Consider the following 17,903-nt stretch of genomic DNA (forward strand, 5'->3'; position numbering starts at 1 on the left):
GGAACTGATGTTTGTGTTCTGGTGACAATAACTGATTATGCTGTGGTATTCTAATTTTCTCGATAGAACTCCTGGGCAAATACATCCAGCAATTGAATGCAATTAACCAAATATTTACATGTGTTAATGTGCTCTATGCGTTACTGGGCAGTATTTTTGGTCTGGTAACCTAGAACCATTTTGGACCTGTCACTAAACAAAGTAAAAATGCTGGACAATCTGTTTATTTTCTCTCAGCAGTTCAATTGTTGCTGATATGACACTTCTTTGCATGCAGGGAGCGAGGAGTGCAGGCACTGGGCTTGGTAATGTAGTGGGGTACTGTAGCTATGAACCAATGTTTAATATGATCTTTCTAGTCCTGCTGTCATGTCAGGTCATTCAGAGCTAGTACCTAACATTGGCCTCAAGTTAAGGGGAGAAGGCTCATCTTTTCATTTAAAGGGAACCATGATCTTTCTAATACAGCCTTAAAAACTCCTATAAATTATATATACTGAAAGATATAGCTTGACTTAACAGTAGTCAACAGTTTCATGTATTTTCTCCTTGCTAGGGGCTCCTTCCATTGCAATGCATGAGTCACAATGTTTTCTGCCCGCGACAAGGACTATTTGGTGAAAATAGAAGCTATCTTACAAAAAAGGCTTGCCCCAGTGAAGTCGTGGAGCCATTCCCTGTTCAAGGAAGAATGTCAGATTTTTTTAAATGAAAATCAAAGGTACCAGAACTTATGAAATGCCTCAAAATGGCCATAGTCTAATGTCAAGTATAGGCAAGTCAATTGGTGCAGGATTAATATGCTAGCACATGCAAACACAGGTATGCACAGTGATGGCTAGTGAAGTATTAAAGTGGTGGGCGTCAAAATATTACTTTTATTCTTAGTGAGCGAGCGTGATTTTTTCAGAGTGAGGAAAGGCTAAAGATGTTTTTATTTGAGAAACATTGGGGCGATTCACAGAACTATTCTGAGATAAAATCCTAAACTTACTACTTTTGGTATTCACAGAAGGCATTTAGTAGTAGTAAAGTTAGGACTCCTAACTTTACTACTACTAAACTGGGATAAAATCCTAAACTTACTACTTTTGATACTCACGAAGGCATTTAGAAGTAGTAAAGTTAGACTTTACTACTACTAAATGCCTTCTGTGAATACCAAAAGTAGTAAGTTTAGGATTTTATCTCAGACTAGCTCTGGCCCCATTGTTCTAAAAGACTGCAGTCAGCGCGTGTATTTTTAGGTTTTATCCAATCTAAATAACAATCATGCTCTCAATGCAGAATAAAAGTGATAACTTTACCCCACCACTTTAACACATCACCAGCAGTCAATGTGCATCCATGTGCCAGCATGTGCTAGCACATTAATCTCACATCTATTAGCTTGCCAATGCTTGTTGTTATGCTATGATCTCTTTCTTGTATTCTAGGTTTATGTGGATAAAAAAGAATCTGTTAGGTCCATACAAGTTTCTCACATCAATGCCATACCGCGGCACCACATGGGGGTCCTCTAGGGTCTTGCTTATGGTCTGTTCAGGTAACCTAGAAGAGGTTCTAAAGTAAGGCTGATAGATCCCCAGAGTGCAACAATTCTGCTATATTAACGAGTTAACTGCTAAGGTTTAGGCGGAGGGAGGAAGGAGATGGGGATGATGATTGTGAATGCAATGTTCACAGTGAATCTTTCAGGGAAGGAGCCGGTAACTAGTAGGCTATGACTTGTAAATATGGATCTCGACCTCATGTACACTGCATATTTGTCACAAAAGGTCAGTGCAGAAAGCAGATTGCACTAAAAGCTACATTCTTCATAGGCCGTGGAAAAACACTCTCCCATTGACTTTTATTCAAAAGAACACTAACCACATATTTTTGCTATTTCTGAAATCACCAGAAACACTGGAAAAACGTGACTGGAATTCACAAAATATCGAAAATTAGGACAGTAAAACATATGTATAAGAAACAATCCTAATAAACATTGGTAAAATTGGTATATAGTTACCTTTGCCCTTAACAAATTAAAATGTGTGTACAAAACCTAATATGTACCCATAAAAAAACTATGAAGTGACATTATGTTTATACTGTAACACATAAAAACAATTGAAATTCCACTTTGTGGTAATCTGCACAAACCATAGTAACCGGTAGAAACGTGCAAATTAAGAAGTCAAATGTCAGGAGCCTGCCAGTGTATTTATCTAGTTATTTAGTAGCACTCCAATTAGACATCTGTGTTTTCAAAATTAAGATTCACTGTAACTTCTTCAGATTTCTAGAGCCAAGTAGAAAAAAAATCAGAGTTTCTTGAATCACACCTAGGAAATGGGGGAATCTTTAAGCGATTTACTTGTGTCAACGAGCAGGACCGTTGATGTTTGTGAAACAGTGACCAATAACAGTAGGGTAAAAACCAAAGAAGGTAAATCTTTGAAATACCGAAAGTCCTCCAGCTTCTTGTTGAGCTCCTCCTTCTTGCTGAGGAGCACCCCACGGGTGGAGAGACATTTCTGAACCCGTCGGCGTATTCGCTGGTTTTTCCTCTTGCGCCGCTCCTCTTTCTCCTTCTTCTCTTGGTCTCGCTTCCTCACTTCCAGGAGCCATGTCCTGCATTGGATCACATAGGGTTAGCAGCATTTGTACCATTTGCCTAGAGCAGCAAAAATACGCTTGTAAACTTCACTATTCGTAGTATGCCTTTTAACCAGACACACGGGCAGGTGGTTACAGTTCTAGCTGCATGATGTGGCTATTTAGGCCTACATCCCAACTCTAAACACTGCCCATTGTGGACAGGCCAAGCACAGACTGGAAAAACAACAATATATGTCTCATGCTTGCTGAAGGCAGATGCACATACACACCCAAGATGCTGTACTGATTGTACCCGGTGGGAAATGTGATTATAGTACAGAATCAAACTTACGCCTACGTTTACTTTTGCAAGAATAACAGTTGATGGATGGAATACTGAACAATGTCAAACACTAACCCTCCCAGCTCCCCCCCCCCCCCCTCAGAGATATCTGGGCCTAAATTCATTGTTTTTTGGCTCACCACACCATTCTAGTTTGGAACCAGACATTTTCCAGCCACACTCCAGCCTGAACTGCCAGGCCAGGTCCTTCCTGGACCTGAAACAAGCATCTTAGGACCGGTTTTGGAGTATCACCTCTCAACAGCCAGGCTAACTTGAAACAAATGGCATAGTGAGCACGGGACTCATGTCTGGGCATACCCTTTCCACTTGGGTGACTATAGCAACACAAAAACATGATGGACGGAATGCTGAACATTGTCAAACATTCACCCCAGTACAGAAATCTGACCTAAATCTATTGTCTTTTTGCTCACCATGCTATTCCAGTTTGGACAGAGCCATATGCAAATCAGTCTTGACACTGCTCACCAATTCTAATTGCGTTCCTTTTACTGAATCTATTGATGCATGAATAATATTTTTGAGAGAAAGTAAGGCCGGGTTTGATTGACCAGCAGGATTCCTAAGGACAGAGTAAACTTGGTCTTCTAGGATATGTGGAGATGAGGGGTCTTTCTGTTAGTGAAGCGGGAATACATATGCTTTTGATGCGTTTAAGCTGATCCTAGAGCCCCAGTTGCGGAGCAGTCACTTTTCTGGAGGAATTCACATGCTATTGCACATGGGGCTCATGGCATGAGGGTGGCTTCCTACGTGTTGCTTTCCGTAGGATCTAGAAACTTTACCGACTTGGGGCCTGAATACGATGTCAGTGGGAAAGCCTCAGATTAAGCGAGACCGTATCGGAACCCATCCGCCCGACTTGGCCGGAAACAATTCTGACCTGCAGATTACGATGTTCGCGGTCGGAAGGGAAACTGTTAGGACATTCTGAATCGGTTCCGCCTAACATTTGGAGAAACCGAGTCAGTCGGTGCCAATTCGTACAAATCAATGGACGGCGTTTCCAATCGACCAACTACAATGTTGGATTTCAACAGCTTTCCAACTCGGTCTGTCTGACACGAAAACACTGTTTGAAACTGACTTTGGGGCCCCTAGCAGGACCTCCTTCATCCTGAGTCATCTGGGTCGGGGTCGAGAGGGTACCCAAAGGACCCCCTTGTAAAACCATGCACAGTGTGCAGGCACCATGGGGTGCCCGCGACAGGGTGTAAGGTTTTCCACGTTCACCCATTTTCCCCATAGGACCCTGTGTTGCCGGTTGGAACACAGGCTCCCATTGCAGTCAATGGGAGTCCTTGCGAACCGTGTTTGGAAGCATCATAATCGGTAGGGCAGAACCACCGATGCCGTGTCGGTCGGATCCGAATCCGACAAGGAGTCGGGCGGTTTAGTTTCCAACAGACATCGTAATGAGTCCCTTAATCTCTTCAAAAGTCATGCTCGATAGGTTTGGAACAGTGTGAGGTAGTCTTAAAATATTTTCATGATTTAGAATGCCATGCCTACCACCAGATTGATATTCTGGGATGAGGACTGTGAGCTTGCTGTGGGTTGAGTTACTCTGGATGTTTGCTGAAACATGTCTGGCTTCTATGGGGGACATTATTATGTTCGAATCTGAGTATATTTATCTATCCCTTATAGAGTATGAATTGTTTATTTATCTAAAAAGGGTGAGGCATCACTAGTTTGGCAGATGGGACAAAAGCCATAATTTTTATACCTGTCTAATCAATCTAAGGTCTAAAGTGCACAACTATCCCGGATGCATTTTCTCCTCTAGCACAGTTATATTCATCTGGTGACCATTCTCTCTACACTAATAAATACCTAACACTAAAAGTGTGAATTTCTCTCCAGAAGAATAGGTTTGATTGCCCAAGATTGCTTGCAGTCAGAACAGGGCAATGCTTTAGAGCTTTTAGCCGCCATGCAAAGAGTGTGTTCCCATGATGTTCAGTACAGTCCATCTTCATTTCTACAAGAGCCAACCTACTAAGAGAACTTGGTTCATCCTAGATTGAGGCCAAAGAAAGGCTTGCCAGAAACTTTCTAAGATATGCCAGACATTGGTTGGGGTGTGGCTTTCCCATTTCCAATACTTCTTTTGAGGTGGCTTGAAAAACAGATCCATGTGGGTTGAGCCACAGCTTCATTAAAACATCTCTCAGTTGGGCTTACACCGATACTGAGCGTACTTCTGTTGTGAAACAAGAAGAGTGCTTGTATGATGCCAGTTCTAAGGAACCATTATTCCTGCTGCACTAAATTTTAGCAGGTTGCTGATATCTCCGCGCACTCTCCAATTCAAGTTGAGAATTACAAAAAAGTTGTAATTCTCAACTTGAATTGGAGAGTGCACGGAGATATCAGCAACCTGATACTTTCGAATTTCTGTCTACCCCATCTCCCGGTGCACCCACATAACTGACAAAGATGCAATTCGATGATATCGCTCAAATCACGACAAACCAAGCTGAACTTCTAGCTTTCACAACAGAGGCAGCTGAAGAGATATACGGACTCATACAGGAGACCAGAGCTTTCAGTCCAAATGTTTCAACTACAGCCCAACTAATCAGACAATTCGAATTTCTAAGTAAAAAGGAAATCAACCAAAGATTACATGCAACGACACTGATACATTACCACAAGAACAGAAGAATCCCTAGGGGATTGAGAATCGCCCTCAAACCAATGTTGTGCAAAAATAATAAACAATTTGTGGAAAAGTGGTACCAAATCTTAAATAAATGTTCGTTGGATTTAATACTTCTAATCATACAAGAACTACCCAAAGTATTAAAAGAAATAGAATCAGATTTAAATAACATGAAAAAGGAACTTGAAAAACTTCCAGATCTCCAAACACTCCTGGAAGACGTCAACAAAAAACTGGACAAATATGCCAAGGAAGTAAACGATCGCAAAGTGAGAAAATATAAAAGAGATACGATCGATTATAAATACGACGAAGTATACACTTGGGCAGAAATATATAACCAAAGGAAATGGCAACAACCTAAATCGAAACCATCGGATAACTCATCTCAAGAAAGTTTAGTTTCTGAATCAGACACTTCTCAAACACGACAACCAATCAAAAAAACCAACCAACCAATAGAAAAAAAACAACAACCAAGCACTTTTAAGAAGCACCCTTTTTTAGACATCAGCCCAGCAGCCAACGAACCACCCATTATCACAACAGGAGGGGCAGACGAATCACCGGAAGAAATAGCAAAAAGAACAAGAAGTCAGAAAACACCAAAAACGACTTAGTGATTAACATTTCATCTAAACATCTAACCACTGCTCAGATGTCCATATTGAATAAAGGCACATCATTCGTCCCCACCTATAGGACGAATCTTGCAGAAACTGAAATAGCACTGTTCAAGTTTTTCAGATCTCTCAAATTAAAATACTTTTTCAAAGATTCAGTAACTACACCACTCTCGAACACAACTTCCTTTAAACCCAAGAGTACATTTTGTGCACCATACTCACACAAGACCATCGATGTATTTGAAAGATCGCTTCTCTCTGATATACAAAAACTCAACTTCAGTAAAAAATGCAAAAGCAACCTGTCAAAAACAGAATTAAGCACACTGATGAACTTATCTGCTGATACAGACCTCACATTCCAGAGAGCAGACAAGGGAGGAGCTCTCGTTGTTATGGACACCTCCTTTTACAAAGACAATGTTAATCAACATGTGAATGACACTAACATATATATACTTTTGGAAACAGATCCAACTGAAGAATACCAACGGACTCTTTCACAAATTCTGGATCATGCCCTGCAAATGAAATGGATTGACGAAAAAACTATGAAATTTCTTGAAACCAAATATCCACGGAGACCAAAACTGTATATGCTACCTAAAATTCATAAAGACATTGAGAAACCACCGTTTAGACCCATAGTATCAGCCTGTGGGTCTATTTCAGACAGTATTGGTAAATACTTAGATTGTCATCTGCAGCCAATTGTGCAAAAAGGTCAAACGTACATCAAAGACACAACAGCTTTTCTTAACATGCTTCGAACCATCCAATTAGATGCAAATCTTGAATATTGGTTATGTACAGTGGACGTTGTGTCACTGTACACATCTATACCTCACAACGAAGGCCTCGAAGCTATTGAGTGGAACTTATTGCAAGATGAAAGATGCGAAGCCAACAAAGTTTTTCTCATTGAACTGATGCAATTTGCGCTATATCATAGCTACTTTGAATGGGACAACAAGTTCTACAATCAATGCAATGGCACCGCAATGGGCTTTGGGGGGGCTCCCTCATATGCTAATTTATTCATGTCTAAATTCGAACACGACAACATACTTAACAACAACGATTGGACAGATCATCTTGTGATCTTTCAGAGATATATCGACGATATATTTCTAATCTGGAAAGGAAACAAAGAGAATCTACTTGCCAATATCAGTGAACTCAATCAAATGAACCCAAGAATCAAATTCACTCATACCATGGATAAAGAAACAATTTCCTTCCTAGATGTGCAAATCACCATCATTAATCAACAGTTACAAACTCGAGTATACAAAAAGACCACAGATCGCAATTCTTGCCTACTGTTCCAAAGCTTTCATCCTGAAACACTTAAGAAACATTTGCCAACATCTCAATTCATAAGACTGAAAAGAATCACCTCAGATACTCGTATCTTGGAACAAACCATCGAAGAACAACAGAACCAGTACCTCTCTCGTGGTTACCCCAAAGAAATCCTAAAACAAGCTCTTGAAAAAGTAACCAAACAAACCAGAGAGAATTTACTTACACCAGTTTCACAAACAAAAGAACAAAAAACTGTATGTGTCTTAAAATTTTCCACAGCAGCAAAACAAATTAAAAGACTCATCACGCGTCATTGGATGTTGATCAAAGATGAACCGGATTTACAACATCTTTATAGTGACCGAGTAACATTCGCATTTCAAAGATCTAAAAGTCTGAAAGAAATCTTAACCACGACTAAAACCAAAAAAAGTCAACACAAGGGAATGTCCAAATGTTACAATTGCATTCAATGTAACAACGTAATAACTGGAAACATATTCATGCATCCCACTAAAGGCCATAAAATCAATCTACACTTTACGGGCACATGTGATTCCAAAAATGTAATATATGCCATCAAATGCCCTTGTGGTAAAGTGTACGTCGGACAAACTGAGAGAAAAATAAAGACTAGAATATCAGAACACAAAAGTAATATCTGGACTAAAAACACGAAATCAGCAGTTGCAACCCATTGGCTTGAAAACAATCACCAAATAGCCCAACTTAAATTTACCATACTGGAGATACTCCCACAACGCTGTGACATGGATCCTGTTAAACAGCGTTTACAGGCAGAATTTTTCTGGATCAAAAAATTGAACGCCCTTTAACCGATTGGAATTAACAACAGAATTGAATACGCATGTTTCCTGTAATATACAATTGCTCAACTTGGAACATTGGGGACCTTTCCTCCCCTAACGTTAAAGTACTATATGAGTTGTTCCACTATGGATGAACTGTGACAGTATCCCAATGGTCTGAAATGAACTATTGTTATGATTTAAAATGTCATAGACAGATTTAGTGTTAAATCTGCACTGCATTTTACGAATCAACATTTTTCAACCTCTATGATTATCATCAGTATTCTTATTATGTGTAGTCATTATTCTCAATATATGTATGTATTTGCTTTGCCGTGATTTAATTATGTGTACACTCTAGCTCTCACAAACCATTACACATAGCGCTTTCTAGCCTTCCAACATGAGATTATGTAAACAAACACTCGCCATTATTGTGCGTTTACTTCCGTGTCATGTGACCTCCTATATCGCTACGTCATATATTTCACCGTCTTATACTTCACGGTCTTCACCGTTTTGTTAAATTATATCACACTAGTTCTCTTGTTTGGTTTAATTCTCTCCTTACACAGAAATATCACACGTATATTCGTTAGTTACATTATTCCACTTTACCGCAAACTCCTATGTCACGTGACGACCACAGAGCTATAACCTAAGCTCTGATTGGGTCCTGAATATTCCAGACCGCTTCCGCATTCAGATGCCGAGAACACCGCATGCTTCTGCACCGAGTAAGTTTGCTCCTCCGAACTAACATGGGCACATTAGATAATTTTCTGGTCGTTATCCCATATTATGCAACTCAATATGATACTGAAGCAGTACTTAATACTCCATATTGTTTTTTGTGATCATCCATGGTTAATACAACGAATGTTAACTTGTAATGTATATACATTTGTTCTATCGTTTTCTTTGGTTAGCATTGAAGTTCGAATTGAATAGCATGTTATAAGCTAACACTGGATGAAAATGTGATATAATTTATTAATTTTGGTTACTATATATGACTATGGTTACTATATATGACTATGACTATGGTGCACCCTCTGATCGCTATGGTCCTGTGTGTCTCCCTTTTTCTAGGCCCCTGACGATGGGTTAACCCTTAACCCGAAATGCATTGGGCAAGCATGAAGTAATGCAATATATTGGCTTATGTTTGGAAATGAATTTTGATCTACTAAAAGTAAATATGATGATTTAACTATGAATAAATAGAAGATGAAAACAAACATGAGAAGATTGGTTTAATGTACGACAACGAATCAATGTTAAATGAGTGAAGAAACCCCTTGAGTTTCATGTTAAATGACGCGTCCTTAGTGATATCCACATCACACATTATCTGCACTAAATTTTAGCCCCATACAATACTGTGGCTACTGCTTGACAATGTTGCATTTCAAGGGATTCCTTAAATACGATTGACCCCATCCCCGAAAAGGCAGTTAAAGCCATTGACTCCCTGTGTTAGTTTCTGCAGCATATTCTTGATTTTCTTTAGCAGTTAAGTCCAAGGCCTGGAAGTCGTAAGCTTAACTTCACAGTAGTCTGGAATGGTAGCACCTCCAAAATGTTGCTTATTAGAGAAAAACAGAAATCTGTTTTTGCTTCAGCTCCTTCAAGTGTTACTTTAGACTTGACTGTGTTTATGATGTTCTGTCAGTCTGTTGATAGATAAACTCACAAGCAGAGGGAAGCTGTAGACTCCTGATTTTGAGCACTGTTGTACCTGGGGACTCAAATAACCCCACATCCCTTTGTGTCTATCTGAGAAATTAGGTTAGTAAAGTGAGGCAATGGCCTCCACAAGGGCAGACTCAACTGGGTTACTAAGCAATATTTGTCAATGGCGTTGCATGTCTATTGAATTTAATGCCTGCTTCAGGTCTCTAAGAACCATAATCAGACAGCCTTCCTTAAGAAAGAAATATTTGTCCCTTATCATGTATACGAGCCACCACTGATACAAGCTCAAAACACCTTTGCAAATACCAACGTATGCCTCGAACACAATGTTTTCTTCCAAAACCACTTCTGAAGTCATCTCTATAGTACCTTCCTATAGATCTTCGCATGGATACCCTAAAGTAAAATCACATGGTAGCTAGCAGAGTGAGTCTTAGTCCCTTGGAAAGAATAATTATAATTCTTCTTGACGCTGGTAGGCCCTGGTACAATGATGGCACACCACTTTAGTCCATAAATCAATGCTGTGTTGATAAAGGATCAAACACAATTTGCTGGATCCTGGGTCTTACCCTCCATCTTTTGAAATAAGACAAGACAGACTTTCCCTGTAATAAATGGCTACAGTTGTCCCACACCAACATGGTGGGATTTACCCTACATCCTGGCTACTTCACTCTTAATAATAAATACCTTATAACATATTATCAAGCTGTACCATCTTGGTACAACAGCGACTCCATCTTTACACGTATATCTGAGCCCTTGGGGACCTCCTAAGTTGAGTGTTTCTTTTGTAATGCTTAGTATATTTTATTAAGATCAGCTCATATAAACACTGGAGTCTAACACCACTTGGGTGACTTGCCTTATGCATCTAGGTGCTAATCCCGCAATAGGAGTTATACTTTCAGCCATATTCATCAACATGAATTGCGCTCGCAAATGGCCAGATTCTGAGAATCTGGCCGTTTGCGAGTGCGATTTTTGCATTTGGGATTCATCGCTATTACCGAAATCGCATATTTGCGAGGAATTGGATTTAAGGAACCTCTAATAGAGATTCCTTAAATCCAATTCATCACCCAATTTGAAATTGCGAATTCGCAATATTTGGTCGCAATTTACCACAAAATCTGACTTTGTGGTAAATTGCGAAAAAAGAGTAAAAAGCACTTTAGTGCATTTTTTTCTTTTGCATGTTACACACACACATGTCCTCTGGACATGTGTGTGCGCAACACCTGTTCAAATGTGGATTTGAGGGGTGCTACAGGGTGTCCTTTGGACACCCCTGGCACCCTTCAAATCGCAATCTTATTTGCGATTAGCAAATTGCTAATCGCAAATAAGGAATACTCCCCATTCATTCCTATGGGCCTTTTGGCCCATAGGAATGAATGGGGAGTTTTTCCTTATTTGCGATTAGCAATTTGCTAATCGCAAATAAGGAATCAGTAGGAATCGCAATAAATTTTGCTAATCCTACATGAATCCCGTTTTGCGAGTCCTTAATAGCGAATCGCTATAATTCGCTATTAGGGCCTCGCAAAACGGGAGATTGATGAATATGGCTGTATATGAGGTGGCAGATGCTAAACAGTTTGTACCAAAATGTGTACTACACCTGTACACCCCAGTTATTTCTCATACCATGTCCCTCCAAGGATGCTCCATTGCTTCAAATAATTTCATCTTTCAACAAGAAGGTTATCTTTGGGGTGACACAGAGCTGTTTTCTTGATACCTGATGAAGTTTTTGAAGTGGTTCAGGATTTTATTACAACACTCTTCAGATAACTCGCCTTTGATGCACAGTTTCATATAAAACAGCAACAGCATGCAGATTAAAATACACATCATGGGGGTTTATGTGAAACATAGCAGCATAAACACATCTGAATGGACTTAGAAGAGTCTGATATTTACATACCTGTAAGGAAAATGAGGAGACAAGGCCATAGGGAACTCTTTACAGAAAGGCATTGGTTTTTAGACATAGACATTTACTAGTGGGTGTAATGGCATGGTTACCAAAGTTGAAAATGTAAAAGAATGGATTGCTAAAAAAGTTTTGTAGTCTATAATGAACATTTTAGGGTTGTTCCTTTACCAATCGGGATAAAGGGTTCAACAATAATCTTGGATCATGTGTTGGGCATTCTCATTTAAAAAAGGGAATGTATTTTTATCATAAACTAGCAGCCCGTCCCGACCTTGTCCGGGAGCAATCATGCTTCCCCAACCCCCGCCCGCCCGCCCCGTTGAAAATATAGTTTACAACAGTTTGGAGAAGTACAAACATGTATTTAAGCATATTAGCAGAAACAGGATTTTGTGCGTCTCCACACCTTCCATGAGAGCAGCAGTCGGGGGTATAGAAAAACGCATAGGCGCCAGTATTTGTAAGCTTCCCTTTCAGTTCCGGGAGGCATAAACATACTGTGGTGGAAGGGATTTAAACCAGATAGTTGTTCTTTTAAGACCTGTCTCCTATGCCCTGGAGAGCCTGGCCCACAGCTATTAGCCCGGCCCCCGCCCGGCCCGTCCTCTGCCTGCTCCGACCCCCACCTGCCCCCAGCAGCAGCCAGGCCCCCGCCTGCCCCGACCCCCGCCTGCTCCAACATGGGTCCCCTTACCTCAGCCACCGCTCCTCAGTTTACCGCTCCTTGCCACTTCACCTGACCGCCGCTGGCCTGTCCGCTGCTCCTCACGTCACCGCTCCTCCCCCGCGCCATGTCCGCCGCTCCTCTTCTGGCTCCTGGATGCCTCTCCTCCCTGCGCTCCTGACGTGAGTACGCATGTCGCGGCCGGCGCTACTTCGAAGGGACTATTTTTTTTTTTACTCTAAATTTTTTAAATAACGTTTAAAAAAAAATGTATATAGCCTATAACCATCTACACACCCTGACGATTCCAACGCTGTATCGGGTGTGTGGATTGGCGCTGTGGTTCCCGAGTTTACCCGCCTCAAAGGCTGAAAGTTCTTCCTTTATTATAGTAGTATAGATATGAAGGGTTTTGTATGAAGTTTTTTGCTGTTCCAAGCATTTTTTGTTAGTTGTTCTCAGACCCGGCCCATTCAGGTTAGATTGGTGGGACAGGGGTGCGGGGTGGGGTGGATTTGACTTAACGACAAGGGAAACTTAAATTTAAAAAAAGGAAACCATGGCTTTTCTTTTTTTCCTTTTAATTTACCTTGCTGTCGTATGTCGAACCCCCCGCCCCACCGCTCTTACCTGCATGGGCCGCACCTGGTTGTTATCATAGAATCCCACAATCAGGCAATCATTTACAAGCACCTATGTCAGTGCTCTGAAAGGGAGGTGCAAAGAGCAAATGAGTCGGCTCTTTCTCTTAGATACACTAAGGTATAATTACCCTATGACTACCAAGGGTAACATTTACTGTTCCCATTCAGTAAAACAAAACAGAAGGGAAATTGTTCAACTACGAGGGGTTAAATTTACCATTCTCACTCCACATAGGGTAACTGTAGAGAAAAGTCTGGATTTTGGAGGGGTAACATTTACTATACCCACTCCAGTTAGCGCAACAGTGGGAAAGTGTTTGAACTTTGAATGGGTAAAATTTACTATGCCCACTTCAGTCTGTGCAACAGTAGGGAAAGTGTTGCATTTCAGAGGGGTGAAATTTACTATGCTCACTCCAAACAGACTAAAGTTGTGAAAGCATAGGATATCAGAGGTGTAAAATTCACTATTACCACTCCAAACAGCAAAGCAGTAGGAAAAGTGTTGGACTTTGGATGGGTAAAGTTTACTAAATTAACTTCCCACCCTATACCCCTAAAAATATTACCACCCCCAAATAACATACAACAAAAAAAAATCAGTATTGCATAAGTTACATAAAAAATATCAATCATATAATTAAATAAAATGTATTAAATAATTCTTATTTAAATAGTAGCTAGTTATCTTTCCAGCCTATCTCCTTACTTCAACCAGCTACAACACTATAAAAAATGTAATAAAAAATTCAAACTCACTTAAAATTACAAGCTATATTTTAGAAACAATAACTTTATATAAGCAATAGTAATATATACAATTAATAAATCAACTAAAACACATTCAAATAATTAAAAAACAACATTTTTAACCACTGTATTAGTGAAAAAATACCAAAAACATCGATATTATTTAAAATGATATTAACTCAAAAACCAATATTCTTGAAAACAATGTTTGTGCATCACGATATTTGTGTGGCACGATATTTAATTTCTGATATTTTTGTCTACCAATATTTTTAACTCTATATTTTGGTCAACCATCGCGTATACATCTCCTATGTTAAGTTTGAGGAGTGTCTGGGTTTTGTGGACAGGCCTTTGGTTGGGATTCAGAAATTTCAATTTGTGAAGGAGCCAGAGTCCTCTTTGAGAGATCTGCCATTGCAGGCTGGGTCAAGGATATACTTCAGTGTCCTTTCGCCACCTTTGCCACCCACTCTATCTGTTTCTATGTTACTTGACTCTAATCAACATCAGGTCGCCATCAGATATTGCTAACTGACTTAGTCCAGCATATCAAATGGCACTCACCCATCCCTTCCTATATGCCTATTGCCATCACCAATCCTTTTCCCACATCCTGCTATGGCATCTTTCAGGGTTCTGACATGCGGAATTAGTCCCAGGAACAGGAAGAACAGATCAGGTCCATGGAAATATGGATAGATAATATGCAACTGCCACAAGATCCTGCCCCTGTGTTAATGCAGATAAGGCAGTGCAGGAGTCAGGGATGCATGGTATTAGCTGTTAGCCCCACCTTTCAGAACTGCTTTCTCCTCTCCATAAAGTATGATGTCAGATTATGTCAGAATATTGAGGTGAATAATGTTGAGCTGTAAAAAATATTGGGTTCAGAATACGTACGATAACTATTTTGCCACCATATATAAGTGTATTTTGACTATATGTGTGTGGGTGTGTGTGTGTGTGTCGGTGTGTGTGTTTGTATATATATATATATATATATATCAAGCTCCTGGTTGACACACGCAGTTTGGAAGGCACACAAGCAGCTGCGTAAGGATCAACCTATTCCTTGAATCACTGGTATGGGCAGCATCTGCCTGCAAGAAGAAAATAAATGCAAATCACTTTTTTGCCTGACGCGTTTCGTTTATTCACTTCTTCAGAGGCAATACCATGATGAACACTCCCCCATCGCTTTTAACGTCTATTTAACATCTGCCACGCCCAGATGGGCTGTCTGAATGGAACTGTGGTGATTTCTGGGAATTGGAGTGTCCGAAATTAATCCTCAAATGGAAGCACATTTCTTTTAAGCTCTGGATGAGCCCCCACAAGCGTCACTGTCCTCAATCCAGCACAGTTGCCCCATGATCAGGTAGGTGTATACCAAGCCTTATGGCCCCCAATGTTCGCGGGGTGGTGCCCTTCCGACGGCCGTGCAGCCGCCAAAACATCAAGCTCCTGGTTGACACACGCAGTTTGGAAGGCACACAAGCAGCTGCGTAAGGCTCAACCTGTTCCTTGAATCACTGGTACGGGCAGCATCCGCCTGCAAGCAGAAAATAGCGCCCGGAGAGCATAGTCATTTGAAGCGCCCCGGTGCGCGAACCGGGAAGCGTCCCGTTAGCACCAATGTCGCGAATGAAAACATGATTGTGACGTATCGCGGAGCTGCGTCCGCGTGATACGCACGCCGTAAGCGCACCCGGAAGGACTCGAGCGAATACGCTCGCGCAACCGACATATCCGACGCGCTTACGATACGCGACCCGGCGGGCGCGCACGGGGGCGCGTCGCGTAAGCTCGTCGGTCATGTGACCTGAAAATAACACTTTTAATTGGTGCAGAACAGTTTTAGTTACATAATGTTGAAATCCCTGGTCTTGTGACCTGAGAATAACACTTCTCATTGGTTCAGGCCTTTTTTTTTCCAAATGATGAAAGACCCCACCTTTTTTCCTTATTCTGACTTTGTCATTTGACTAAGGAAGACCTGATTGTACCTCTCTGTACCTTTTTGATCTATATAATGGCTTCAGTAACAGCAGCAGCTGGTGCATCTGCACCACCACCACCACAACCACCAAGAGGACCACCACAAGATTACATTGGTGGTCAACAAGAGGAGGAAGAGGAGGATGAGGAGGAGGAGGGGAGGAGAAGATGGCTTGAAGAACACAATACCCCATACCAGTCAAGACCACACATTATATGGGAGTTTTTTTCGATCCCAGAGGGGAAGAAAAAAGTAAATGCAGCCAAGGTGACTTGCTTAATCTGTGGGATGGAACTTTCTAGGGGGAACCCGAATAAAAAATATTCATTCGGAAACAACACAATGATTAGACACATGCAGTGCAAGCATCCAAAAAACTATTCTGCTGCAGAGATGAGGGAACTGGCCAGAAACCCTCCCCAAACTACAAGCACCACCTCGAAAAGAAAGCAACGCACTCCGTCGGGACAAGAGGCAAGAGAGACGATGCCTTGCATTCAGCCACGGTTTGCAGATTTCAGAATAACCTGTAAATATTGTGGGAAGACCATCTCCTACGGAGAACAGAGCGTAAAGCTCATCGTCCTTGCTGGGGACAACCACAAATGCCCCAATAAACCCTAATTATTTCTTTTCTTTTTTTTTTTGCTCCAGTTGAGCCATTTTCAATTCCCTGTTTTTTCGTTTCTCCCCATGAAAAATACAAAAAAAATATAAAACCGTTCAGAAAACCCCCCAAAAATAAAAATGGTCAAAAAAACAATAAAAAATATATAAAACAACAAAAAGAAGAAAAAAACAGTTCTTTTTAGAACTACCTCCAATTTATAAAAAAAGGCTACATTTTTTAAAAACTCTGTCATTCTTTTTTCCCCATGGTCCGATCCCCGGTCCGCTCCCCGGTGCGCATACCAGGCGCTCCCCCCGCGCAAATAAAAAAAAAATAATTTTTTTTGCCCCGCTGGGCCCTTTTGTGACCCCCACATCAAACCTAGGGGGTCAGGGGGGGTCTATCCCTGCCCCCTTATGGTCATTTCCCCCTTTTTTTTTCCACCTCTTGTCTCTCGATCCTACCGAGACACAAGATGGCGGCCGCTCCGGACACCCGAGAGCCAATCAGCTTTCCGTGAGCACCTCGCGTGGCGCGCCCGGAGCGCTCCTTGGTGCGCGTACCGGGGCGCTGCCATAAATATATATATTTTTTTAACCTAAATTACTCAAAATCCACTGGAGCACATATCTTGAGACATAGCAAAGGCACATCGGGCTACCAGTCCCTACAATTTTGCCAAGTTTGGTGGTAATCCATTCAGCCGTTCGGGCTAAAAGTGAGTTCGACCCCCCTATGGAAATTACCATGGGGAAAACATGTTTTGGGACACCCCTTTTATCTCGGCCCCCGCTTGACGAATCCCCCCGAAACTTTCAAGGAAGGATCGGAGCTCCGCGAGGCAAATTTGAGGAAATTGTCAGGCAGATTCGTCAACCGACGCCAAAGTTATTCCAAATAGAATTTCGAGATTTTGCATTGAAAAAAGTCCTAACTATAACTACATACTGGCGACCGACAGTAGGTAATATATACATATATATATATATATATATATATATTCATCCACAGCTGTACAGATATCGAACAGCAGAGACGTACTAGCAGGTCAATTTCTCAAAGATTCTTTATTGTGCGGATCCCCCCGCATTGACAGAAGCGTTTCGGCGTTGAATGCCTTTTTTAATGTCAGTGACACAAAGTCAATTTCTGACTTAAGTACAACCTCATAGGTGCATGTGATCGAACATTTCATATGGAATAGTAAACATCAAGAAGGTGAA

General features: G+C 41.1%; 1 protein-coding gene across 1 annotated transcript in view; it reads right to left on the reverse strand.

Annotated features, from left to right (window-relative positions):
- TSGA10IP (testis specific 10 interacting protein) overlaps positions 1 to 17,903 on the reverse strand; it is a 69,138-nt gene that overhangs the window by 10,630 nt on the left and 40,605 nt on the right. The window contains exon 5 of the mRNA XM_086939490.1: positions 2,452 to 2,619. Within this exon, the coding sequence (XP_086795616.1) occupies positions 2,452 to 2,619 (168 nt within the window). The remainder of the gene's footprint in view (positions 1 to 2,451; positions 2,620 to 17,903) is intronic.

Source organism: Lissotriton vulgaris, chromosome 9 (genome assembly GCF_964263255.1).
Source record: "Lissotriton vulgaris chromosome 9, aLisVul1.2, whole genome shotgun sequence".
In the NCBI taxonomy this organism is placed as follows: domain Eukaryota; kingdom Metazoa; phylum Chordata; class Amphibia; order Caudata; family Salamandridae; genus Lissotriton; species Lissotriton vulgaris.